The following is a 25,715-nucleotide window of genomic DNA, read 5'->3' as shown; positions in this document are numbered from 1 at the left end:
GTGGAAGTGACCGATCCACCAACCTGAGACGGGAGGGACTGATATGACAATGATATTGTAAAATGTGTATTTAAACTGCGTGAAGAGTCCTGTTTGGTGTGATTTGTGGAAATATTCCACCGTGCACCCTGGCACCAGAATAAAGCACTCTTTACCCGGTGAGCTGGCGAAGGCTGAGGCTGTGACGTCACCGGAGCGGCGGCCGCCGCTCCGGTGACGTCACAGCCTCAGCCTTCGCTCTCTTGGCCCGGCAGGTCCTGGCAGCTCCGTAACGGCAGGGCCCCGCTGCCCGCTCTGCGCATGCGCGGAGCCGCGCGCAGCTGCCAGGACCGCCCACCCCATCCCACAACCCCCCGCGCCCCCAGCCGCTTCCCTCTTCCGGCGGGGCTTGCGAGCGTCCCGCGGCCGGTGAGTCCCCATCCGCCGCCATCCGCCCCCCCACGACGGGCTCTCCCCTCTTCCCTCCGCCATCGGTTTTCCACAAGGAACCTCCGCGCGGCGCAGGGCTCCATGGCGGCCTCTCGGGGCCGGCCGGGCGGGCGGCGCGCTCCTACCTGCGCGATTCGCGTCTAAGTGATGCTAAACCGGAGTGTGTGAGCTAAAATGGCCGCTTTGGGGGTTGGTGCGGGGGGGGCTGTGCCGGCTGGCGGGGGTCAAGGTGGCCGTGGGCGGTGGGGAGCCCTGTGCAGCGCTGCCCGCCCGCGCCGTGGGAGCTGCCGGGGCGGGCGGACGCGGCTGCGGGCGGCTGTGAGCCGCGCCTGACCTCCCAGGATCGCATCTGGAGAGCTCTCGGTGCTCTTCCAGCTTCGGAGGCGGGAGGGAGATCACGGCAGATGAATACCCATTCCCTCGCTAGCCTCCAGAGTGGCCAGCGAGCGGAAGATAGTCTGCTACACGCACCGGACCTGGAGTCAGGCATCGCCTTTGCGTCAGGTTCCATCTCTCATACCGGTTCTGTTTATCCCAGCCACCATGCCTGCCCTCAGACCTCTCGTGAAACCTAAAATCGTCAAGAAGAGGACCAAGAAGTTCATCCGCCATCAGTCTGATCGCTATGTCAAGATCAAGGTAAAAAGTCACTGGAAATTAATTAGAAAAGGAACTTTGGGGCTGTCAGACATGGTTTCATATGGGGTGATGGTGACTTAAAGCACAAGGGGTCAGTGCTGAGACAGTGGGCCACACTGTAACAGCCTGGCATGGCATCAGATCTCTTTGGAGATTGGTTTTGGCTAGAGCTGTTACTGCGATGCTGGGGTTCTCAGACTAGTCTCATTTCATAACTATTAAATGTTTTCTGCTTTTCTTCAGCGCAACTGGCGTAAGCCGAGAGGTATTGATAACAGAGTGCGCCGGCGGTTCAAGGGTCAGATTCTGATGCCCAACATCGGCTACGGCAGCAATAAGAAGACAAAGCACATGCTGCCCACGGGGTTCAGGAAGTTCCTGGTCCACAACGTCAAAGAGCTGGAGGTGCTCATGATGAGCAACAAGTAAGTATGGGGTGTGTGTGCTCCCTGCCTCATGCAGAGCCGTCGCTGGCAGCTCTGCCACCTGCACTGGGGCTGTGCGCTGCCCATCCCGAATGGCGCTGGGTTGGACAATGAAAAGGCAGTGCAGTTGGGGTGAGATATAGGTAGGAGACGAGGGAAGCTTGTGCTTTTAAGGGCACGAAGGTTGTCTTGGTTTCCATAGTGCTGCTGTGCTGCCAAAGGTGGTCTGTGGCAGAGCTGCTGGTGGGAGGGCACAGAGGATGTCCTGGGGTTGGCAAAAATATGATATTATGGTGGTGGCAAACAGCACTGTACCTGCTTCATTTTGATAAAATAGTGACCAGAACTGTGGGGTTTGCATCTGTTCAGACACAGGCCTGAATCTACTTGGAGCACTTTTCTTTCACAACAAAGTGATGAGTAATAATTAACATGATTACAGACTACCTCTTACTGACTTCATTCACAAGAAAGCAAGCAATGGGGTTGAGCCATTCTGGAGGCGAGCCCCCACTTCAGGCGGGAGTGGTTCAGGCTTGGCGTGGGGCTGGGAGACATGTGGTTCCTCTCTTGTGCAGTGGTGCTTCTGCGCTCTGCTGTGTCCGAGCACAGCTGGCCGGCTCTGGAGTGCTTGGACAGCAGCCTTGGGTGCTGCCAGGTGTGCTGGAGCAGAGCCTGACGCACAATCTGTTTCTGACAGGTCGTACTGTGCGGAGATTGCGCACAATGTGTCTTCCAAGAACAGGAAGATCATTGTGGAAAGAGCTGCTCAGCTCGCCATCAAGATCACCAATCCCAACGCCAGACTGCGCAGCGAGGAGAATGAATAAACCCGCTGCTACATCTGAGATGTATTTAATAAAGTGTAAAAACAAACTCTGGTGGGTGTTTTGAATGGCCAAAGGGAAAGACTGTGGCTTGGTGCCTGCGTGCAGTGGGGCAGCCGCCTGCTGCTGGGGGTCAGTACGGCCTGAGCCTGGCTCTCCTGGGGGGGCTGGCAGCAGTGCCCTTGCTCCTGGTGGTGACTTGAGATGTCACTGTGATGGCTAATGAGTTCAGGAGCGCACACAGCTTCACAAGTACATTTTTATTTTTTATACCAATCAAACAGAATGATGTTCTTTCACACGGCACTATAAATATTTTTCACATCAACCACTCTGTCAAAAAAGGAAAAATGAAAGGTCATTATAGCTCCATGGCTACAAGAAGTGTGTCATGGTGGCCCTGTTCTCTCATTTCCTGTTACATCCTCTCTGTCTCTTAAGGCTTTTTTTCCCCTGTGCAAAGCAGGATTTGAACTCAACAGCTGCTGTCGAGTAAGTTTTCAAATTACAGAAGGGTTAACAGGGCTGCCTGTGTGCTTGCACCTCTGGCTAATGCCTGCCCCCTCTTTTCCCTCTGTAACGCTACAATATGAGGACCAGCTTTACCCCATGTCTGCTGCTGTTGCACGCCCAGCGTTCAGCATAGGTCAGTGCCTTCATGGCCGGTCGCTCAACACAAACAGCTGCATGAGGGGGGAGAGACAAGCCAGTGTTTAATGCAGAGAAAAGCTCAGTGTAAAGTTTGTTACTGTAACACAAGTAATCATGGCTTTTGGAAGATGGCTGGTTGGGGTGTTTTGCAGACAAAACCATAAAAATGGAAGTCAATCAAGATAGCTCCATATCGCCCAAACACCACAGAAACACCAAACTGTCGGTGCCTGTTGTGTGATCTGAGCCCCGGGTGGGAGTTGGGGCAATGAAATACCCCCACATAGCTGCAGCTCGGCTGATGAGTCTCCTTGTTTTGTAACAGGGCCTATAGTTATGATGCTCATTGCTAATTAAAGACATGACTTCTGATTTTTAGCCATGTAACAATATAAATACATACTTCAGGCAATTTGGGATAGAAAGTGCATGTGCAGTGGTTAAAAAAAATGTTTTAAACTATTTTTCTTTGTACTGCAGTAAGGAAATATTTCAGGAAGTCGTTTCCATTTTTCATGGAACCACACTCAATTTCAATTGCTTTGTACACCCCTTAAAAACTTGCTGAAAAATCAGAATACTTGTCTTCTAACCCCTCCCCTACATAAGGATGCATTTCCCTGATCTCACACATCTTGTTAGGACGCAGCGAGGTGTCTGATGCAAGTGCAGCTGGAACCAGCTGATTTTTGCTGTTGGCACCCAGTGACTTGCAAGTGGCTGTGGCAGCAAAGTCCAGCTTGATGACGCTCTCGCTTGGCCCATCTGAGGCATCTCCACTGGGTTGATGCATTGCGAGAGCAGGAAGGTGGGGGAGTAAATGGGCAGATCTTACTTAGCTCATGTCCATTGACTCTGAGGTGGGTAGGGAAGCAGAATCTTTCTGAATACTCTCGAAAAGCGATGCCATTTCAGGATTGGATCTGATCTGAGATGAAAACTCAGCCATCACTGGACTTTTCTCTACTTCAGGGATGGTCAGGAGAGCAGCTACCGCTCTCATGGCGGATCGCTTCAGTTCATCCTGCTTCTCAAACTCCTGTTTCACAGAACCAGCTTTTACCTACAAATCCAAAGCACCGTTTTTAGTTGGCATTTAGAAAAGACAGTAGAGGCAGAAAGAGTGAGACATGCCAGCAGAGAGGGAGACAAGCAGATTATTTTCTAGCTGGAGGAGCATGGGGAGCAGGCTGCTCAGAAGCAGTGACAGAGATGTCTAACAGCACAGGTTGCTTTGTGGCGGAATCCATCCCCCATGCATCACACACTCTGCCTGGTCTCACCTTTGTGGAGCAGGTTGCCCGGAGTGGCTCAATCAGTCGCTCGAGCCGTTGCAGCACGGCGTTGGGACAGAGTGTGGACAGCCGAGCCAACATTATGAAAGTCAGCATCTAGACAGAGGAGGAACGATAAAACAGGCGTTTCTTCACCGCACTCTCCGATCCCCCAGGCTTAGAGTGTGGATCCCCTCTGCTCACTGAAGTCCCCGTCCTCGTTCTCCCTGTGGTGTCGTGCTGTACCCACACAATGGTTTCTTTGCACTTGTGTGAGGGGTTTTAGTAAGAGCTTTGGTTGTACTGGAAATGCACTGGCTTGCAGCCAATGTACCAGAGCACCCAGCTGGCCTCTGGTCCCAGGCGCGTGTGGTGCCCTGCTCTTGGATGTCTGTACAGGGCTGACGGCCTTCCAGAGAAACAGCAATGTGCAGCACAGGGATGGCGCCTTTGCTGTACTCACCTCTCACTGGAGGTAAACCAAATAATAGTGTGAAAAGGATGTAGTGCTTCCTATTAAGCTATGAGGCCAACAACAATGACAATGCTATTTTTTTTTAATATAGTTTCACTGGCCACACTGAGCAAGTGACAATCATAAGTTTAAAGGCAAAGGAACTTATTTTAGACCTTGGTGAACTTCCTATAAAACCAGGTGCACCAGGGTTGCATTTTCAAGGCCACCACAGTCAAACTAGCGCTAGACAGTGTCAGATGAAAGGCTGCAGCAGCTGTAGAGAACAGGAAATGGCAGGGGCACCCTGCGCTGTGGTGACACACCGGCTCAATTCAAGCCCAGGCCCCCAGAGAAGGAATAAAATCAGCGACATCACCACCCTCCAGCAGTTACGGCACAGCACCTACCCGAATGTCATAGTGGTCCTTCAGTCCATCCTCCACGTGGTTCAGGTACTCATAGATATCCAGTCGGTCAAGGCAGCTTTCCAGCAGTGTATACATGCATTCAAAAGCAGCTTTCCTCACGTCAAGGCCATCATCGACTGTGTGCTTGAACGGCCCCATTTCTACCTTAAACAAGAAAAAAACTACAGCTGTCACCTAACAGCAGGCAGGGTGACAGCTTCATCTCAGCCTCACACGCACCGAGTCACTGCCGTACTGCACCCAAGCCAAACTAATGACATACCTCCCGGATGAGTTCCTTTCTGACCTTTGTCTCGTTATACAGGCTGGGGAGCACTGTGTTTAGTAAATCTCGGATTAAAGAAGGTTTGTTGTGAGCAGCAGAATTAAACATGGCTAAAGCCACACGTCGAACGTTCAGGTCTGGATCCTGAAGAGTTTTTAAGAAGTCACCTGTGGGTTAAGAGCACACTGGTCAGTCCTGCTGCAGTGTTTTAAAAGTACTTTAAAGTTGTATCACAGTGTATTTCAAGGAGCCTGATTATGAAAGCACCTACAGTAAAATGACTCTAGGGGCACAGTCTAACAGAGACATTCAAGATGCTTTCCCTCCCTTCATTTGGGATACAGTAAGCGGAAGAAACATGACTTTCCCGCATTTAGGCGTAAAACCAAACCAAGTGATTCTAGCTACCTCATCTTAAAGTCAAATCAGAAGATTTGGTATTCAAGGAAGTTGGGTTTTGTTTTTGTCTTGCTCGGATCTCATCTGCTCAGACTTCTCTGAAACAGAAGGGCCACTTTTAAACAACAGATCTGAGACGTAGGCTCCCCTCCCTAGACATAAGACCCTTTTAATGTAGGTTATATTTTCCAAGATCCTTGTTGTGAGATGCTTGAATCGTAAGTTTAAACACAGAAGGAACTCCTTGTATGCTCCCTAAAAAACTCTGTTACGAGTGGAACATGCTCAAGAGGACTTAACGAGGACTCATGTGACAGTGATGCTCTTTAATCCCAAAAGCAGAGAAACACAGATAAAACCCAAATGGATTAGATGAAGTTCACATAGGTGTGAGAAATCCCTGAACTGCTAGTGATGCCTAACATCTCACGTTCCCAGCCCCCGCTGCTGTCCATACTAGCCTACCTATGCAGCCCTTCAGGAGAGCATCGATAGGCTGAGGCTGGTCTGCAATTGTGAATTTGACTGCAGTTACCACCGTGCTCCGGGCATGTGGAGAGCCTGCGATGAAGATGGGAAGAAAAAAAACAGTGAAAGATCATAAGACAAAATCATTGCTGTAACGTTGTGGTACATATTCTGCTCTTGGTCACATTCACACACTCCCGCACAATCTCCACGCGCACTCCTTGTTCCTAATATCCCCCTGCTCTCTGTGCTAACCAGTGCTCCTCTGATCCCCCTTTGCAAAGATCCCTCGTTTCCTCCTCGCCTCTGCAGACTGTCTCTGCTCCCTGTTGTACCCTCCAGCAGTTTACAAGAGCACTTTCCAGCAAAAGAAGGCATCTAGCCACTCTCACCATTGCCCTTCCCATTACCTGATGACAGCTGTTTTTTCAGCCGGGGCAGCAGCTCAGAAGGATTCACCAAAGCCAGCTTCCCCAAGCATTCAGCCACCACATTGCGCGTCCCTTCCTCCGTGCACTCACAGTGCTTGAAAAGCAGAGCCCAAATATCCTCCACATAAGGTTTGAGGCCATTGGCCGGGGAGGAGCTGATGACTTCTTTTAGAGAGTGCAGGAGGAGGTACTGTCTCTTGGGCTGGCTTTCGATCTCTTTCAGCATGAAGGGAAGATACTCCTTAAGATTCCCAACACTGATGTTCCCCAACGCATAAGAAGCAGCGGATTTCACCTCTTCGCTGGGGGAAGTGAATGCTTCCAGGATGACGGTTTTGAGCTCTCTCTGAGCACTGAGGTTTGTGGTGCGCCCCATCTCTGCCAGTGAAAGGAAAGCTAGCACTTTCACAGCAGAACTGGACTTGGGGTTTTTTACATCCTGGATAAACTGGTTGACTATCGCAGTGGCTTCCTTCGGGCAGGCTGAGGAAAGGGCTGCCACACACTTTGCAACAGAGTAATACGCCTGTTTGTGCAACATCACTGATGCTCCGGCTGAACCTGAGGAGTAAATAGGCGCAGTCAGTTGCTTCATCAGCTCCGAGTAACCCATGGTGGCCGTCTTCGTCAGAACCAGAGCCTGGAAGAAGTCTATGATGGCATTCAGTGCCCCTCCTTGGAGCAAAGGTGAGTGGACAAGCTGAAAGATTTCAGCAAGAACTGAACTGCTGATCTTAGAGATGCAGGATGGATAAACCTTAGCTAATGTAGTAAGGAACACAATAGCCACCTGGGAAATGTGCATGTCATTCTCAGTAATTAAAGCAGGGAGCTCTGTTAGGACAGACTCTATCATGGCAGGCTTGAGGCTATCACTGTAGTTCTGCACCAGGATGTCCAAAGCAGTCAGAGTGCTCAATTTCAAGGCACGTTGGTTCTTTCTCAAGAAGGAAGCTAGAATGGGGAAACCTTCCCCTAGAATGGGTCTCAAATCTATTTTAAGTGGAGAACTAGCAATTAAGGTTAATGCTTTGACTGTTGTCAATCTGGTGATTTCATTTTTGAGCCTCTCCAGAAATATCTTTAATGTCGGCTGGAGATCAGTGCTTAAATGGTCTCCCAGATTGTAAATAATTTGCCCCATGCAGGAGATAGCACGCTCTTTCACCTCCTGGTCAATGTCAGCTGCCTTCAGTCGCTGCAGAGTACCAGGGAAAAGGTCCTTCACATAGGGCTTGGCATCAAAAGTGCAAGATTTGTCCAAAGGCCTGATAACTTTCACAAGTTGCTGAGTAACCAGCAGAGCTTCTGAAGTGATCTTGTAAAAGGGGTCTCCAATACACGTCACAACAGGAGGTAACAGGCTTTTGATATGAGGATGAAATACCTCCGGCTGGTGGTTGCAAAGAAGAACATGAAGAAAAGACAGCGTATCAATCCTCATGTTGGAGGAGCTGGATTTATCGGCCAAGGAGAAAACAATACCTGTGCAGAAGAGACAAGAATGACTGCTGGCTTATTTCATCAAGTGGTTTTATTTCATTAAGTGTTCTTTATCAAACTCACACACACCCCGCCCTCAAAAAATGGGCACAATCGGAATCTGTTTTCTTTCTTTCGTCTCCTCACCCAAAAGACACATGCCATTGAAGAGAGCTACTCTCCTCCCTGCCTTTCTGATTTCCAGGTAGTGGCAGTTCAGGCATAACTGTTCTTCGCAGCAGTCCTGGATGGCTGGCTATGAAAACTTTTTAAAAGTTTAATTTAAAAAGTCATCCTGGGCTGAGACGAGAAGGGATGGTTAGTCACATGCAAATAAGTATGAGAAAATGGCATGAAATCAGGACTGGGAAAGCCCGGTCTCAACAACAGGCACCCCAGGCAGCAGAAATGCCCCTTCTTGAGTTTTTCCTTCATACTTCTGTGGGAAGTCTTTTTAAAAAAAAAAAAAAAGAAAAGAAGGGGCCCTTCCGTTTATCTGGTTTTACACCTTCTGTCAGTATTGTTTGGAACATAACCATGGACCTTTAAGGATGAACTACCTTTGCAGAAGGGAGTTACTTCCAAATCCAATTTCTGTGGCACATATTTATGTTTCCTGAAGATTTAATGAGAAACATTTACAACAATACTGCTTGCCACCCCTGACGTCATGCCTGAGTCTTGGTTTGAATGTTTTTTACCAATTTATAAGTTCATAAGAGGAAGGTGCATGGATCAGGCCCATCGACAATCACAGGAGACTTTTTATATTTACTGTACAGTCACACCAAAAGCAAAGGCAGGACCTCAGTACTATGAGCCTTTCAGCAGTGCAGGATGCTTCATGAACCTACAGGCAGGCCAGTTCAGAGAAAAATGTGGCAGTTCAAATTAAATAATCAGTCAATACAAATAATTTTTAAAATGCCACTACATTTTGTAAAAGAAAACGTCACTCATGTCTCAGCAGGCTAACAGCATAATTCCAGCTAGTTTCAAAGGAGGCTAGAAAAGGCCCTCCTAAAAGCATCTCTTCAGGGGACTGTGGAAATGAACTTGACATTCTTATCCTGGCTTTCAGTGGTAGACAGCAGCCGGGATTGATAAGGGAACTGTTTAGCACATCAACATGGAACTGAACTTGACGTGTATGTCCTGGTGCCAAGCAGAGATAATATACAGGAATAAAACTGGAACAGGCAGGCAAGAGCACACGTGTTAGGAATGGATTGAGCCAAGCCTGCTCCTTCACCCCCAGACCACTGACAAGTTTACCAGGGACTAGTGCAGGGATGTGATCTGCCAGGCAACCGGGAAGAACATTGGCCAGTTCTGTCAGGAGGCTGAAACAACCCTGTCTTGATTTGATGCTCTTTTCTTTGAGCTGCTTGTGCAAGGCCTTGACAATGTTGGGGACCTGCAGTTTGGAAAAGAAAACCAGAAAGAAATACATCTGTCATCCTAGCTCCCATGGCACAGAGCTATGCAAACGAAGCAGCTAGCTCAGCTGAGCCAGGGGCACCAACAGCACAGCGAGAGCACTAACAGGGGGACAGCAAGAAACAGCGCACCCGTTCACCAGAGAACGGACTTGGAATAGGTTACAAGACAGTGTACATGAAGAAAAGAAACACGAACAGAAGAGTGGGAGAGGACATTATTCTTCTTTTCCGTATTGTACAAACAGACTCCTAAGCAGCCCTTCCTGAAGTTGGGGATATTCCCTAACACAGGAGCTTAAAGAAACACAACAAAATGATCAAACCAGGACACACTGCTAAAAGAGAACTTAAGAGTTTTATGATTCCTTCCTGGTCTGCTGTTTAAGGATCTAGTGGCATCATTATATTTAAACTTGGACACCCTGCCAGTGTTTCAGTGAAATCAAAAAACAAATCACAGGGCTGAGGTGCAAGTTATTTAAATTAACATCTCGTACATATACGATGATTAATCAGTGATGTAATTACATTTTGGCAGGGATTTTAACCCTCCTGCTTCAAGGACTCACCAGTCAGCGGTAGCATCAGCCAGAAAAATCTGCTCTCACAGTGGTGCTACTCTATAACATGGTTATTTCCAGTGTTTCTTTTGTCTTCTAAAATGGCATGCGTGGACCACAGCGTTAAGCAAGGATCCTAGGCTAGGCAGAGTCCTGATCAGCACGTGGCTAAATTTTTCTGACTCTAATTACTCCAGTGTATTTCTGAATTAAAGCAGTGCATCAGAAAAATTGCTTCTGCTATTATTTGTCTGATCAGCAGTGATGTGCAGACTGTGTGCACAACCACAGCAAGCCACCCTGGAAGCCACTGGCTGTTTTACCATAGTGAACCGAACTGCACACTCTCACGGAATCATGGAGTTTCAGAGTTGGAAGGGACCTCTAGAGATCATCTAGTCCAACTCCCCTGCTAAAGCAGGATTGCCTAGAGCACATTACTCAGGACTGCATCCAGGCGGGTCTTGAAAATCTCCAGAGAAGGGGACTCCACAACCTCCCTGGGCAGCCTGTGCCAGTGCTCTGTCACCCTCACCGTAAAGAAGTTTTTCCGTGTATTTGAACGGAACTTCCTGTGTACTAACTTGTGCCCGTTACCCCTCGTCCTGTCACGGAACCATTGAAAAGAGCCTGGCTCCATCCTCCTTCAACCCACCCTTTAGATACTTGTAAGCATTAATAAGGTCTCCCCTCAGCCTTCTCTTCTCCAGGCTAAAGAGTCCCAGCTCTCTCAGCCTTTCCTCATAAGGCAGATGCTCCAATCCCTTAATCATCTTAGTTGCCCTTTGCTGGACTCGCTCCAGCAGTTCCCTGTCCCTCTTGAACTGGGGAGCCCAAAACTGGACACAGTATTCCAGTTGTGGCCTCACCAGTGCAGAGTAGAGGGGGAGAATGACCTCCCTCGACCTACTGGCCACACTCTTCCCTATGCAGCCCAGGATTCCATTGGCCTTTTTGGCAACAAGGGCACATTGCTGGGTCATGGATAATTTACTGTCTACCACGACCCCCAGATCCTTCTCCTCTGAGCTACTTCCCAGCAGGTCCGCCCCTAACCTATACTGGTGCCTAGCAATTCTTCCTCCCCAGGTGCAGGACCTTGCACTTGCTTTTGTTGAACCTCATTAGGTTCTTCTCTGCCCAGCTCTCCAGCCTGTCCAGGTCACGCTGGATGGCAGCACGTCCCTCTGGGGTGTCAGCCACCCCACCCAGTTTGGTATCATCGGCGAACTTGCTGAGGATACACTCTGTCCCCTCATCCAGGTCATTAATGAATATATTAAACAAAATTGGACCAAGTATTGACCCCTGGGGGACACCACTGGTTACAGGCCTCCAACTAGACTCTGTGCCGCTGATCACAACCCTCTGAGTTCTGTCACACAGCCAACTCTCAATCCACCTCACTGTCACCTCATCTAGCCCATACTTCCTCAGCTTCCTAATGAGGATGTTATGGGAGACAGTATCAAAAGCCTTGCTAAAGTCAAGGTAGATGACATCTACGACTCTCCCCTCATCCAGCCAACCAGTTATAACATCATAGAAAGCTATCAGATTGGTCAAACATGATTTACCCTTGGTAAATCCATGTTGACCACTTCCAATAACTTCTTGTTCCTCAATGTGTTTGGAGATGACATCCAGAATGAGTCGCCCCATTACCTTCCCAGGGACAGAGGTGAGACTAACCGGTCTGTAGTTCCCTGGGTCCTTCTTCTTGCCTTTTTTGAAGATCGGAGTGATGTCAGCCTTCCTCCAGTCCTCAGGCACCTCTCCTGTTCTCCATGACCTTTCAAAGATGATGGAGAGTCTCATACACCTACTGACCAGACCCACACCTTACTGAGCTGCCAGTGGCTCACTCTGGTACGCTTCTATCTACCACGATGTATTCAATGAGTTTCCCCAGCAGCAGCTGGAGTAGCTGTCAGGCAACAGAATGACACCTCACCCAAAGGCTAACCTCTCTCACACAGTCTGCCAACACGTGCCAGAGGCTGGAGGAGGGGGGCAACGTGGGTGATACCTCAGTGCTCCTGCACTGGCTCAGCACTCTCCCTGGGGACGGTGGGAGAGAAACAGTAAATGGTCAGCCCTTAGAGTTTGGTCCCCTCTGGTTGCGTGTCCAAGGGCTCCTTCAGCGAGCTATGTTCTCAACCTTAACTACTAGGTATGTTCATGGGTGACATGGTACATATTTCTCTTCAACACCCTCTGATTTAACCCAGCCTGCCACCTTCTCACGCACCTGGTTCTGAAGCATTGTCAGGGGAACGTCATCTTTGCCAGAGGCATCTGAAGCATGCAGCCAGCTCTGGATGGGCAGCGTTTGCTTCAGCAAGGAGATATAAGCGCTGAAGATGTCAGCTTTGACATTCTCCTCCCTCTCTTTGAATCTGCTTATCAAGACCGGGGAAAGAGTTTTGTAGAAGTCCTGAAGGAGATCGTGCCTGCTGCTGACAATGGCCTCCAGGCACTTTGCTGCAGACCTTCGGACTTTCCAGCTGATGTCATCATCATCGCTATACTCATCATCACTTTCTGGAAAAAAGACAAGGGAAAACAAGGTGCACCATTATGATAAAACCAGAGCTAGAGGATCGCTTGATCCTCAGAGCTTCCCTCTCCAGCTGACCACACAGATGCCAGTAACACACACACACCTGGGAACGTGAAATTGTCCAGAATAGCCTGTCTCTACAGAGGTCATTACCAGCCAATACGACCCAGGGCTGCCATGGGTCAGATTATTCTGTTCCAAGAAAGAGCTGATGGCAAATAAATCTTAATGTTATTACCCTTACTGGCTGCTTCAGCACAGGCATCAAGGCTTTTGTTTTGAAGGGAGAATGAGGTTCCCAGATTTTAAAGCCAGAAATATGTAAATATTTGTCTTAGCAATTTCTGAACAGCACAAAACAGGATAAAAATTTACTATGTTATTGGCAGAACACTTAATATATTCTCCAGGAAGCTGGCCAGGATCGTACCCCAATCAGTATGAAAGTAAACAAAAATTCCTTTCTTCAAGGGAACTTGTTCTAACTTTTGCTCTTAGCTGCTACACTATATACACCTATAGTTAACTAGAGATGTTATGAAACGTTGTCTAGAGCTAATGGGCATTAAATGTACCCCTCCTATCTGACCAAGCTTGACATCCACCTCAAAGTAAACATGACTCAGAAAATATGTGAAAGGTCTCTTTTGAAGACAGTATCGGATTATTTCACTGATGACTAAGACATTTTTAGTGGGGGACCAAGATGTTTCTAAAGGTGGCACTTTTAAGTGTTCAGGATTGTAGCTTTACTTTCTTCTGCTACAAAGTAGTAAAAAATAGCTACCTCATAGTAAAAATATAGTTGTGTGGCTACTATGTTTGTAGGCTGAGTTAAGTTGCCCTGAAACTGTTAAATAAAAATTGTAGGCTTTTATTTAAAATAGCAGTTAAGCATATATGCCTTCCTACAAAAAAAAAAAAGCAACAAGACTCACAAAGAGGTGCACAAGTACCGGCTCTGCAACCTCTAGGTGACTGCAGAGATGAGCTCTGGCTGGCTGTTGTGCTCAGGAACAGTGTGGATGATTTGAAAACACCCCAATAGTCGGACAGATAAGAGGAAGCGACACAGAAACCAAGAAAAAGCTGCATCCTGACAAAACAGCATGGTTCTCACAAACCCTGGCAGGGGCGCTGGCTGCCACAGCCTGGAAGTGTGGCTTGCTTGCCTGACCTCCCCTGCCACCAGGGAAAACAGGAGTTTGAGCAGTCTTGTAAATAAGTGAGACCACCTCAAAAGATTTCTGATTCCTTTTCTAACCAGAAAGCTGCAAATGCTGGCTAGCTGCCCGGCATGCACCAGCTGCATTCAGACGCTTGGTGTCACCACCTGAGGTCTGGACAAGGCAGAGAGCAGGCAAGAGTGACAGCGTCCACACCTCCCCTTGAAGAACAACCCTCGCCTATCGAGCCAACTGCTTGGAGCAGGGCTTCGAGGTCTGCCGGGCAGGCTGCAAGCAAGCGCCGGCACCTTTGGCAGCACATGGGAACACATCCAACTGTCAGGATGGCAGAGTGGCTGCTCCTCAAGATTTCCAGGCTTTTCAAGCCCAGCTGCTTGCTGGATGTGCTCTACGAAACTCCGACTGTCAGCAGGCACAGGAAAAACAGTGCTTCCTTGGCCTAGCTCTCCACTAAGCTAGTTCAGAGTTCAAGTTTCAGCGTTTTCACTGTTGCCTAAGGCAGGCAGAGATCTGAGGACTTTGTCAGGAAAAAGTGAAACTAACAAACTCAGAATGACTGCTGGAAGGAACATTGCATATACCGCTATATTACTACCATTTGTAAATGAGAATAACCCATTTAAAAGTACTGACTGTCTTGAAGCAGATCTGAAAAGTAACATCACAGAGGGTGAGAAAGCAGGAAAGGGAGAAATGTTAACCCAGTGTTCTGCTGAGCACAGTCATCCTCACAAGCAGGCACCTTGCTCTTCATCCTCCCCATTTTCAGTTTCCATCATGTCTTCCTCTTCCTCTTCATTATCATAGTTGTAGTTTGGGTCAAAGGTGATGTACTTCAAACACAACCCCATCACACTAGGGATGTGAGGGTCAATTTCCTTTGGGCACCTATCATGACAAATAAAAATTCTAAGAGTTAATAAATTGAAGACTAAGCTATTTTAAATATCCAAATAATATAATTAATCTCAAAAGGATCCCAAAACGCTTCACAGACTATATGAACATTTTGTTAACATGAATTAAACCAGAGCTGCTCCTTCCTGCTGTGCACGAAGCAAGACCACACTCCCCTGGGGAGAATGCAATGATTTTGATAAGGAAAAAAAAATATATTGCCATCACCACCTGGTTGAATCCTCCTTTTGTGGGAGAAAACCTCAGCAGCTCTGCAGGGTTCCTTTACCAAGACAAGCAGTAAATGTTTGACCAAACAACAGGAGAGCTTTTCTGCCTGAGCCCCCTGCCTGCCTCCCACTCCCTCCACGCACCAGGAGCGAGGCAGTTCCCTCTTGCTTATATATTGCTCATATAAATAGCTCATAACTCAGGCCCAATTCTGCACATGAAGAAGAGATTTCATTTGTGAACTGTCTTTCCCAACAGGAATGCATGTAGGAAGGTACCCAACCCCAGATGCTGAACACAGAGATATTTACACCACAAAGACACTGATGCACAGGATGGTGGTGCACAGTTGTTCCTCAAGGGCACTCACCTTCTCACAAAAGACTCAAAGGCCTGAAAACAGTACTCTCTCAGCTCATCATCTTCCACGTTACAGTAATGAACAATCAGGGGAATTATCTTCTCCAGATGTTCTCCTGGGAAAGACAAAGTAAGCAGCAGTGAAAAATCATTCCAGCCTTCACTCATCCAAGCAGCTAACAGTTCAGCCATCTGCCACTTCCTTTGTGTGCCTGGCACAGCATTCCCCCTCTGGACCTCATGGTCCAGCCTTGCAGGGATTTTCAGCAGACAAATCCCACTCCCTGCCTTCAGCCCCTTGATGGCATTTCAGTCATGGAAAGAGCTGTGATCAGAAAGCTTCTAGGACCTAATCTCAGCTCTGGCAGATCTTTTAGACAAGTAATACAATATGCTGCCCTCCATTTCTCCTCTCATTTAAAATGGGGTGAATCCACTGACCTAATTTACAGAGGTGTTAATTCATACCAGGGAAGCACTGCAAGACCTTGAGATGAAATCACTACAGAAGGGCAGCCAGAGAGTTACTCTGGTGTCTTCTCCCTTCCAAATGGAGATCAGAGAGCCAGGTCAGGACCACAGGGGGAATCACAAAGCACAAGCTACTAATATGTTATGAACGAGGGAGCGGGCTTCTTTTACACCTAAAAGGAGCTGCTCTAAAACATATGTACATTTCTTAGCATCATTTCAAGCTACTCGTCCTACCTATGCGGTGTCCAGCCTGCCTACTGATGCCAGCGACACACTGAATGTATGTCCTGGTAGTAGAAGTAGACTCATTCCTCTTCAGCTCGGCAAGCAGATGCTCTGTGAGCTCTGAGAAGATGTTTCCGCTGCAGGTCAAGACAAGATGACTCAAGGCAATGATGGCCCTTTTACGTACTGCCAGCCTGGGGCTTGTCAGCTGGGGTAGGAGACAGTTCAGGATGGAGGAATGAAAAGAGTAGAGTGTTCCCCCTAGTCTGCAAACAACAGAACAAGGCAGAAGTTGAAAGGCAAAGCCTCAGAGCAAAATCCCTCTTGCCAGCAAAAAATGTAAAAATCCTTCAGCTGTGAAGACTTCATGCATGCTGCTGGGAGAAAGAGGAAAAGGGTGGGTTTGGCATTTTGGTTTGAACACTGACTTGCTCTGTATAACACAGGGAGACGTTACTTGTCTCCGTCATAGAGGAGTTTGATTTTGGCGGTGTCCTTCTGGATGACCTGGGGGGTTTGTCAATAATTTCCTGCATGCAGTTGACATATGACACTGTCACTCTGACTTAATGTAACATGAGAAAGAGGCAGCCAGGAAAAAAAAAATGCATGCACGATCAGATCACAGGGCTAAAATAAACTTCCCCGCTTTGCCCTCTCCCTCCCTACATTTGTTTGAACTGAGCCACTGTGGGATCCATCACCAATGTCACTGCTACTCCCAAGCACAGAAAGGCTCAGCATGTTGTCTCTCATCCCTGCTGGGGAATATGCTCTGCTAAGACATTCCCCAGTGGCAGCCAACCCAAATCCTTTATCTTTAATTCCTCGTAGTAGGATTAGGGAAATACAGAAATCAAAAGCAAACACATGCCTGCAGCCCCCTGCCATACACAACTGACAAAAGGAAATCCTTTGGTACCTGCTCAGCATATCTGACAGGATGTCAAGAGCCTCCAGCTGCACAGATACATCCTCCTGCTTGCCAATGGCTCCTGTCAGCTGGGCTGTGATCTTTTTGCACACATTTGCTGTCATGGTGGAGCCTGCAAGAGAGGGATTTTTCCCTACTGTCAGTTAAAAAGAAGGGGTTTTACTGCTAAGAACCATTCAATCCCTCCTACACTAAAAAAAGAAATCACCACTGGGATTGCTAACCAGAACAGCAGTCAACTAGCTTTTGTTTGAGATGGTGGATACACGCCACAAACAGCAAGGTATCTCCCTCTGTGGTGTGACGCATTAACTATTGGAAGAAGCTTCTCTTCTTGGAGAGTGCCTTTTACCCTAAAACAGCCTGGATGTCTCATGAGCAGCTCCCAGGCCCATGCAATGCAGGGAGTAGAGCTGGTGGCAAGTTTCTGACATGTTTTTTCCGTTTTTAACTTGAAAATGTTCAGTTTCAACAAATCAGGGTTTTCTCAATAGGAAGAGCAATCTTGACAGAAACTGTTTCTCAGCTCCATGATGAAATTTAAGGGTAGAACTAGATGAATCTGTCTCAAAATAATATGTAACCCAGGTTCAAGAACATGTTGAGATTACAATCACAGTTTAGAACCTCAATCTCCTACAGTCCAGATCAACGTCTAGATACCAGTTTAGCCTTCATGCTGGGGTGTGCCTGTCCCAACACTGACTTTTGTTGTGGGTTTTTTCCCAGTTGGTTCAGTGCAAAGCATAAGCAGCTTCAAATTCCCCAAAACATTCAAAGAAAGGGACAATTGCTTCCCACGCCACTCTGAACAACGTCTGTGATGCAACAGAGACAAAGCAGAATTGGAACATTCTCGGAGTGTCATTAACTGCTGTACAACACTGAGCATGGCGCCTGCCTCAGGCACACGCTGTTTCTTGGACTATTATTTCAAACCCTCCCGTTGCTCAGGGCAGCACCACAGCAACAGCAGCCCCACTCTGTGGGGCTCAGGGTGAAGAAAGATGTCCAGCCTCTCCATTTTGTAGCAAACCCACACTGCTTTTGGTGCCTTCTACCCACACAGTGTCAATCCCATCTCCCCCAGGAGATGACTTATCTGTTGCTACCCTATAACAGTTTCAGTTCATGTGACGTATGTTAAATAAAGAACTCCAAAATGATGGCTCACAAGATCTTAGCATTTTGCAGAAATTGAGAAAGCAGTTCAGCAAGTACTTGCATACTAATTCTAATTCTCCTCCCAGCCTAAAATCCAGCAGTCTGGCAGCACTACCATGGCCACTTGCCATGAAGGAACAAAGGATACATGGAACAACTGAAGAGCAAACTTAAATCTTTGGGAGCCTCAGGTATCTCCTGAATAGCTGCTGCATTTCTGGGACACGTAGTTCCAAATGCAGGAGAAGCAGCCAGGGCAGCTGTGGCAGCCGGAAGACTCGGTCCAGCAAGGCTGCAGACAGGAGGTGGTGCAGTGCTGGCACTGCTGACACCGCAGAGGCTAGTGGCATTGCTGATGTGGAGACCAACAGCCCTGCCAGACTGCCCGAGCAGCAGGGCCTTGAGGCACGCTGAATGCCTTAGGATTGCTGTAAACGAAAACGGATTTCTCCAAGAACTCAGATGCAGTTTCAGGCTTCAGTACCCTCAGGGTGACCAGTGCAAGTTTTCATTTCATCCCATCTTTAGTCACATTGGTGTCTCACGTTCTACTGTCTCTCCTCCTTATTTCATTAGTTGTCCTCTAGCAGGTGAATAAGGAATCCGTAACTTTTAGGCCCTGTCCTACACGTTTTCCTCTGTTTCCCACAGGCTGTGACTCCCTATTGCCTCAGACTGACACACAGGGACATTTTACCTGTAGAAGCCGGTGGCAGCTCGGAGATAACTGTTTTTAGTCCAATGCTGGAGATATCCCGCAGCTGCTCTTTGTCTGATAACATGTTTGTACACAGCGTATCCACAATGGTTTCCACCTGGTACTCCTTCACTTTGCCAATCAGCGGGCCCAGACTGTGGGAGGAGAAATCAGGCAGAATGAAGAGGAAGGGGGATGCTTCAGCCATCAAAAAGGATGCTCAGGCTCACTCCTCCTTAAAGGCAGCTCAGCCCCAAGTGCAAATATTACCAAAACATCAGTATCGAGTACTGATATCCTGCAGCACGTGTCATCACCCCAGGTTTATGTATCCTGCATTGTTGCCTAGTTAACTCTATATCAGACTTCAGTGGATTTTAAATCAGATTTGTAGGAGGACATTTCACATCAACTACTGCAAACATGAAGCCAGTTAAGACCTTGCTGGAAGGAGCAGCTCAGAAATTATGAGACAATGAATTTGAACCAAAGCAACCATGTTACACAGCATAATGGCAAAATCTATAGTCAGGTTTTAGAAAAAAACAAAAACAACCCAGCCATCAAAAACTGACTTTCAGGAGGAAATACCAAATGGATTTTCACAAGCAATTAGCTACCTATTGCCCTCTGCCGTGTGCGTGATAACCTCCACTTGAGCCAAGGCTCAGAACTACAGCAGAGGGAAGACCACTCCCTTTCCCCTGCACTTTTAAAAAATTATTATTATTAAGAAAACTTTCTGTTAACAACCTATGTTTCCTGCTGGTAAGTTTCTATTTGATATTGTGCATAGAGTATTCATCAGCATTTGTTTGCAACTATTTGTTTTTGCATCTTTACAAGGTAACTAGCTAAAATGTAAAGTATGAACTGTATTTCACCAAGTCACATGCTAAGGATTTATTTCCCTAACCAGCTGCACTTAACTCTTTGAATTAAGCTAATGAATTCAAAATGCATTTGTTTCCTATGAATATTCTGTATCCCTTACTAAGAAATTGCTGTTTCACAGACAGTAAATCTGGTTGCTAGAATTTTCATGAGAAGCAAACACAGATGAGCGGAAATATCACATTGCACAGAAAATTCCATCTTCTTGTTTTAGTGAACGTCCACAGAAAATACTTTGAGCCCAATTTCAATCCTAACAACACAGCACTGTTCTCCAGGTTGAGTGAGCTTGCCCACGGCCCCATGACCACCAGTGGCAGAGATCCATGCCCAAGCCCCCGTGGTTATGCCACCCCCCCTCTCCCACTGGATAGTCTGCCCAGGTGAAGAACTGGAGCCCTAGCTTGCAGTGTAACATCACCAGGCAATTCTTCATGCCCACATCTAGAAATGACTTTGGAAGGATTTGGGCCTGAACAGAGACTTCTGACAGACGCTATAGGTACTTTTCTATTTCCCATGAGTCGATACCACCTCACAGAGAAGCAGCTACTTGCTGTAGCAGCGATGTGGCTGTGCTCCAATTTCTGTGTCAGGTACAAAATGTTAGTCACTGCTTCCTTGTTCCCTTTCTTGTGGGGACTAGTGAAAACGAAATTATTTGAACTGAGTAATATAGAACTTTTCCTCTGGGTTCAAAAAACATATAAGAATTGAACAGCTCCCTGTGATTCATGTGCAACACCACCATTTTTTCTAAACAGGGTTCTAAAGTTTTAAAAATGCCATCATGCTGCTCTTCCAGAGCAAAAATATATTTAAATAACCAGTTCCTGAAGGTTTCACCATTTTTTTTCCCCTCTTTCAGTAGGCTGTCCACATAGCCAGCTGAAAATACAAAATGGAGCGAAGGAAAGGACTAATGTGCCTCCTCAGAGTTTTGTTTTTTCTTTTTTTCATGCTATATAGAAAAGAGGGACTAGAGGTTTTGGCTCTGTATGCTGCACAATACTAAGGCATAGCCACTGATCCCTGGGGACTATCATCAGTGCTACATGTCCATAGGCTGAAAAGGAAAAGCTACCAGTTGCCTACAGAGTACAGAAAGAGACAGAGAAACATGTAGGGATTATAACACATCCTTCTTTCACTGAAGCCTACATGCAGGAGAGGTTCTGCTCCCAACAGTCAGTGGTAAAAGTCCCTGATTTCAGTGGGAGCTGAACAGGGCTGTTAAAACATTGGCCTTGATGATTTACATTTTCCTGAGAGCTTCTATGAGAAGACATGGTGCTAGCACTCTACAATATTTATTGCTGGACACAGTTTATAAAATCCTTGTACAAAAATGCATTTTCTGTCTTCTTTTTCTCTCTTCTTTTTGGCATAGCTCCAGTAACGTAAACTGTATGGAACACCTATGCACAGGTAGCTGTCTCCTTGCTGGTACACAATTACACCCGACAGCATGCTTAACAACCACTGCTTTGTGTACTCTGAGAAACACTGTGCATACAAACTCACACACAGCCTGTTCTGTATAAGACTATTCCTAAATTCAACAATCGGGACAATAACAGCTGTTTTGAGTCTGAGCAGCTACTCTGAAATATAAGATTTAGAAAAGAAATACTAAATAATAAGACTTTATGCAAGTCCAAGTAGTGCTCAGTCTCACACCTCAACACACAGAAAAGAACTGATGGTTATCCACTTTTTTCAGTGGTGTCCATTGATAGGACGAGGGGTAATGGGTACAAGCTTGAACATAGGAAGTTCCATCTTAACATGAGAAGGAACTTCTTCACTTTGAGGGTAGTGGAGCACTGGAACAGGCTGCCCAGAGAGGTTGTGGAGTCTCCCACCCTGGAGACATTCAAAACCTGCCTGGACGCTGTCCTGTGCAACCTGTTGTAGGTGACCCTGCTCTGGCAGGGGGGTTGGACTAGGTGATCTCCAGAGGTCCCTTCCAACCCTGACTATTCTGTGATTCTGTGATCCCTATTTTACAGGCAGGGACACTGAGGCACAGAGAAGCTAAAGAACTCCTCTAAAAGTTAAAAATAGAAATATCACAGAATCAGAAACAGGGAAAGTTTTTACATGGATTTCCAATTTGTGAGTTTTTTGGGTGTGAAGTGCGATTTCAGCATTCCTTTGAAGAAATGATAGTTTTAGACAATAAAATCAACTGCAAGATCTCTCAGTAGTTTCCTAATTTACTCCTGAAGCCTGATGTGGGCTGCACATATCCACACTTCGACCTAACCCAACTGCCAGTGTCCTTCAAACCATCACATTTCTCCTTCTTGGAGATCCTTGCCACCTGGTTGGGAATAACTGACTGTTCTAATTACCCCCTTAAGTATGAAAAGAAAATATTACCGGTTCCATTTTGAGGCTTTCCAACTATCACATTCTGGATGAACGAGAGATTGTAATGAGCATGGACTTATTGCTAATGCAACCATAGATTAACAGGCAAAGAAATTTGTACTCTGTTCAGTGCCCAACCATTTTGCTTTAAAAAACAGAATAAACAAACCCAAAGCAGGTAGAGACAAGAAAAGGGCTAGAAAAAGTCAGGACAGTGGGAATCAAAAAGAAAGGGCCAAAGGTCACAGGGAAAGTACAGGGATAGAAGCAATATATGGTTAACAAGAAGGGAATATGAATAAGGTCCACAGTAGGAAAAAATACAGGAACCCAAAGTTGTCTTTAAATGGCCCACCTTTCTGGAGCCCTGTGCGTGAACTGACCCATTCAATTTCATTTCTAGAATGAACACTCCCATTTAGACATGCTGGGGGAAAGAGACAGGAAAGAACATGTCAGCAGTAGGATCACTTCATCAAATGATTCAATAATCAAGGAACCTTCTGCCTTTTTCATTCAGATTAAAAAAAATAATGAAACAGTCAAACGCAAAGCAACAGCACAGGCTGCACTTGGAGTCAAAACAGGGAAAAAAAACAAGTGCACTATAAACTTAAATGAAAATGCCCTTAAAGAGTAGGATTCAGACCTGAAATTCAAATGCCATTTTTGAAGGGCTATACATGTTTAGTCCCATCTCTATCAAAGACAGAACCACTGGGAAATTCAGCACCGGATTTCAAAGCCCAAGAAAGGAGAGGAACTTGGTGATCAAAATTTTAAACTGGGCTTCTCTCTGAAGAAATAAAATCTTAAGCACGCTACTTTGAATATGGTAAGATTCATATCATAAACACTGAACCACTTCAAAAATCACCTACTGCTGCTACAAAGATACCTGTACGCTCACCCTTTCTGTGTATCAACTGAGAAAGTTTATACTGTGCCCGGCATGAGAAGGAAAGCCCCTACAAAGGGAGGTCTGAGTACGGTGCCACCGCTGCAGGGCCCAGCTCTGCTCTAACACACTCTCTGCAGCCTCTGACAGCTTTATTATTGCCAAGGAATAACAGCAGTTACTGCTGAGGCTCTTACCACTTGACAGCAAGGTTCTGTACTTCCCCATTTTTGTCCTCCAGCAATTTCAAAAGCATTTTCACAACTTTTTTCTCACTGTCTTCATCTAGTTTTATTGAATCTTTCTGCAGTTCCATCATCAGGTCGTTGGTGGCCATAAACCTGAAAGAACATAGAGCAAAAGTGGATTTGCTGATATACAGACACAAATGAATCTTGGGGGTTTCTTTCACCAATGGCCAGGCCTAGGAAAAGCAGTCTAGGATCTAAGAATGCACCTGGCTGTGTTCTTTCTGGCTTATTTAGCACTGATAATATGAATCTGCACATGGAGGACTATCACGCTCAAAAATGACTCCATGCAAACTATACCTTAGAAGTTCCCTAGGCTATATTTAGATTGCTATGAGCAAAACCAAGCAAATATTTATCATTCCAGCTAAGAAGGAAAAACAAACTCCCAGCTGACTGTTAGTCAATTAATTTTCTAACAGGGACAAAGCCAAATTGGATATTGAGAAGTTCTGGAAAGCATTGCTTTGCCTGGGAACAGGAAATGTAAAAGTTGCTAGTATAGAAGCCTGAGGTTCTGAGAAATATAAGTATGATTATTGTATATTAGCTCCTTACTAACGTTAGCCCCAGCACAGGCACAGATGTCTAAAAGGAACCACAGAGAATCTCTTTCCTCCCATTTACCAAATGACACCTCAGTTTTAAATTAGGCTCTGATGTAATTCATTCAGCATGTAAGAGCCCCCATGTACCAGGGCAACATTTGTGTCTTCAATCCGCAAGCCTGTTCTTGAGTAGCAACAAGGTACATCTGGAACGAGGGACTGCTGTGGTGTTAGATGGCCAGCCAGAAAGCCAAAGTGAGAAAAACAGAGGGACTCTGCCCTGTAATGTTAACAATATGCAATCTATTTTTGATTCTGCAAGAGCTATTAAGCTGCACTTGCAGTTCAACGACTGCGTAGAACAAGCATGACCAATTATGGCCACAGGCTGAGCAGAGCCTTCCGCGGCAACACATCCAGCTTTCCACTCTCTACCTGCTGCCCTCCTGCCCACAGGACCTTGGAAACTGGCACATGGATCCATTTAAGAGAGGGAAGCATATGAAACCCACTCCTACAACTTGCTGTGCACCCAAAGACAGACAACGGCCTCAGGTTTGACTGTGTGCTGGGAGGAAATGGCCTTGGAATACCTCTGTAACATGACGTATGGCCTTGTTACCCTTGTTTGGAGTATTAACTGTAAAATCTTTGAACAAATTGTTTGTGCAACTACTCCATCACTGACTTCTTTAAAAAGTGCCTATTTTAACATCAGAAAAACATCAGCAGCCTCTGCAAAAATCAACCTACCTTCAGGATATTACTAACCCCTCTCTTGTAAAAGACCTCAAAATACCAAGTCTGGCACAAACGTTACCTTCCAGGTTGATACTGAGAGAATGATATGCTCACAGGCGAAATCTTTCATACTTGTTAAGTTTTAACTTTTTTGCATAGAGCACCTTAAGTATCAAGCCACTGGCCTCAACCCTACAAAGATGTCTGTGTCACACAAAGAGAATAAAAGCAACTTAGTCCTGTTAGGGAGCCATACTTTCCCCTTGCACAGAAATAGTTCTTAACGCACTGCAAGCAGTCAGTATCCGCAGCGTCCCTCACCCGGGTGACAGCACTGCTCAAACTGGTGTCGCTCAGCCTTTTGAACACACTGACCATCTCGCCTTCTAGTGGGAAAACAAACTAAGAAGTATTTCAGCGTTTTTGCTACCATGTTCTTCACTTGCAAAACAAACAAGATTTTAAAGCCGAGGTGTTAAGGCTTTTATTCCCCCTTCCACTTTGCTTGCTTGCTTGCTTGCTTCCATTATGCAGCAATCTATGCAAGGGAGGGGAACGTCACTGGTTTCTCTACACTCCCCCCTCAGCCAGAAGATGACAGCTGGTTCGAAAGACTGTAAATAAAACTGATTAATTCCTCTGATATAGAAACATCCTGCAGTTGGATTTTACCTGCCAGCAGGGCCGAGGGCAGAGTGCCTGCTCCTGATGCAGGGGGACACCCAGTGCAGGGGGACCCCGTGGGAAGGGACCCCCCAGTGGGAAGGGACCCCCCCCGAGTGTGGAGGGACACCCCCAGTGCAAAGGGGGGTCCCGTGGAAGGGACCCCCCGTGGGAAGGGCCCCCCCCCTGCAGCGGGAAACCCCCCGCCCATGCAGTCCCCCCAGGGCCCCGAGGCGCCGTCCCCGGGCGGCGGCCGCCCGTACGTCCCGTGCCGCACCGGGGGCAGCGGGCCCCGCACCTGAAGTCCTTGTCGGTGGAGGTCATCTTCTCCAGCAGGCTGGAGATGTGGTAGGAGACGCTAGCCATGGCGGCGGCGCCGGGGCTGCGCGGGAAGATGGCGGCGGGTGCTGGGGCCAGGGTCGCGCCGCCGCCGCC

The 25,715-nt window shown here is 46.9% G+C and overlaps 2 protein-coding genes across 2 annotated transcripts; one reads left to right on the top strand and one right to left on the bottom strand.

The window, feature by feature from the left end:
- The first annotated feature begins 349 nt into the window (after positions 1-349).
- RPL32 (ribosomal protein L32) lies at positions 350-2,369 on the top strand. Its single transcript, XM_082487847.1, has 4 exons — positions 350-408; positions 968-1,068; positions 1,312-1,493; positions 2,194-2,369. Exons 2-4 carry the CDS (start codon positions 973-975, stop codon positions 2,321-2,323), a joined length of 408 nt encoding a protein of 135 aa, XP_082343973.1. The 5' UTR covers positions 350-408; positions 968-972; the 3' UTR covers positions 2,324-2,369.
- Positions 2,370-2,571: 202 nt separating this feature from the next.
- On the bottom strand, positions 2,572-25,682 carry LOC309675394 (cullin-associated NEDD8-dissociated protein 1-like). The gene is made up of 15 exons (XM_082487705.1): positions 25,579-25,682; positions 23,275-23,418; positions 18,910-19,064; positions 17,037-17,160; positions 16,124-16,380; positions 15,426-15,531; positions 14,670-14,815; positions 12,429-12,721; positions 9,451-9,592; positions 6,673-8,178; positions 6,260-6,355; positions 5,393-5,562; positions 5,110-5,274; positions 4,255-4,362; positions 2,572-4,034 (listed from the first exon to the last, which is right to left on the bottom strand). Exons 1-15 carry the CDS (start codon positions 25,644-25,646, stop codon positions 3,807-3,809), a joined length of 3,708 nt encoding a protein of 1,235 aa, XP_082343831.1. The 5' UTR covers positions 25,647-25,682; the 3' UTR covers positions 2,572-3,806.
- Positions 25,683-25,715: the final 33 nt, after the last annotated feature.

Source organism: Vanellus vanellus, assembly GCF_965231255.1.
Source record: "Vanellus vanellus genome assembly, chromosome: 9".
Taxonomy (NCBI): domain Eukaryota; kingdom Metazoa; phylum Chordata; class Aves; order Charadriiformes; family Charadriidae; genus Vanellus; species Vanellus vanellus.
Note: the sequence above shows the minus strand (reverse complement) of the source record. Positions and strands in the feature narration are given on the sequence as shown.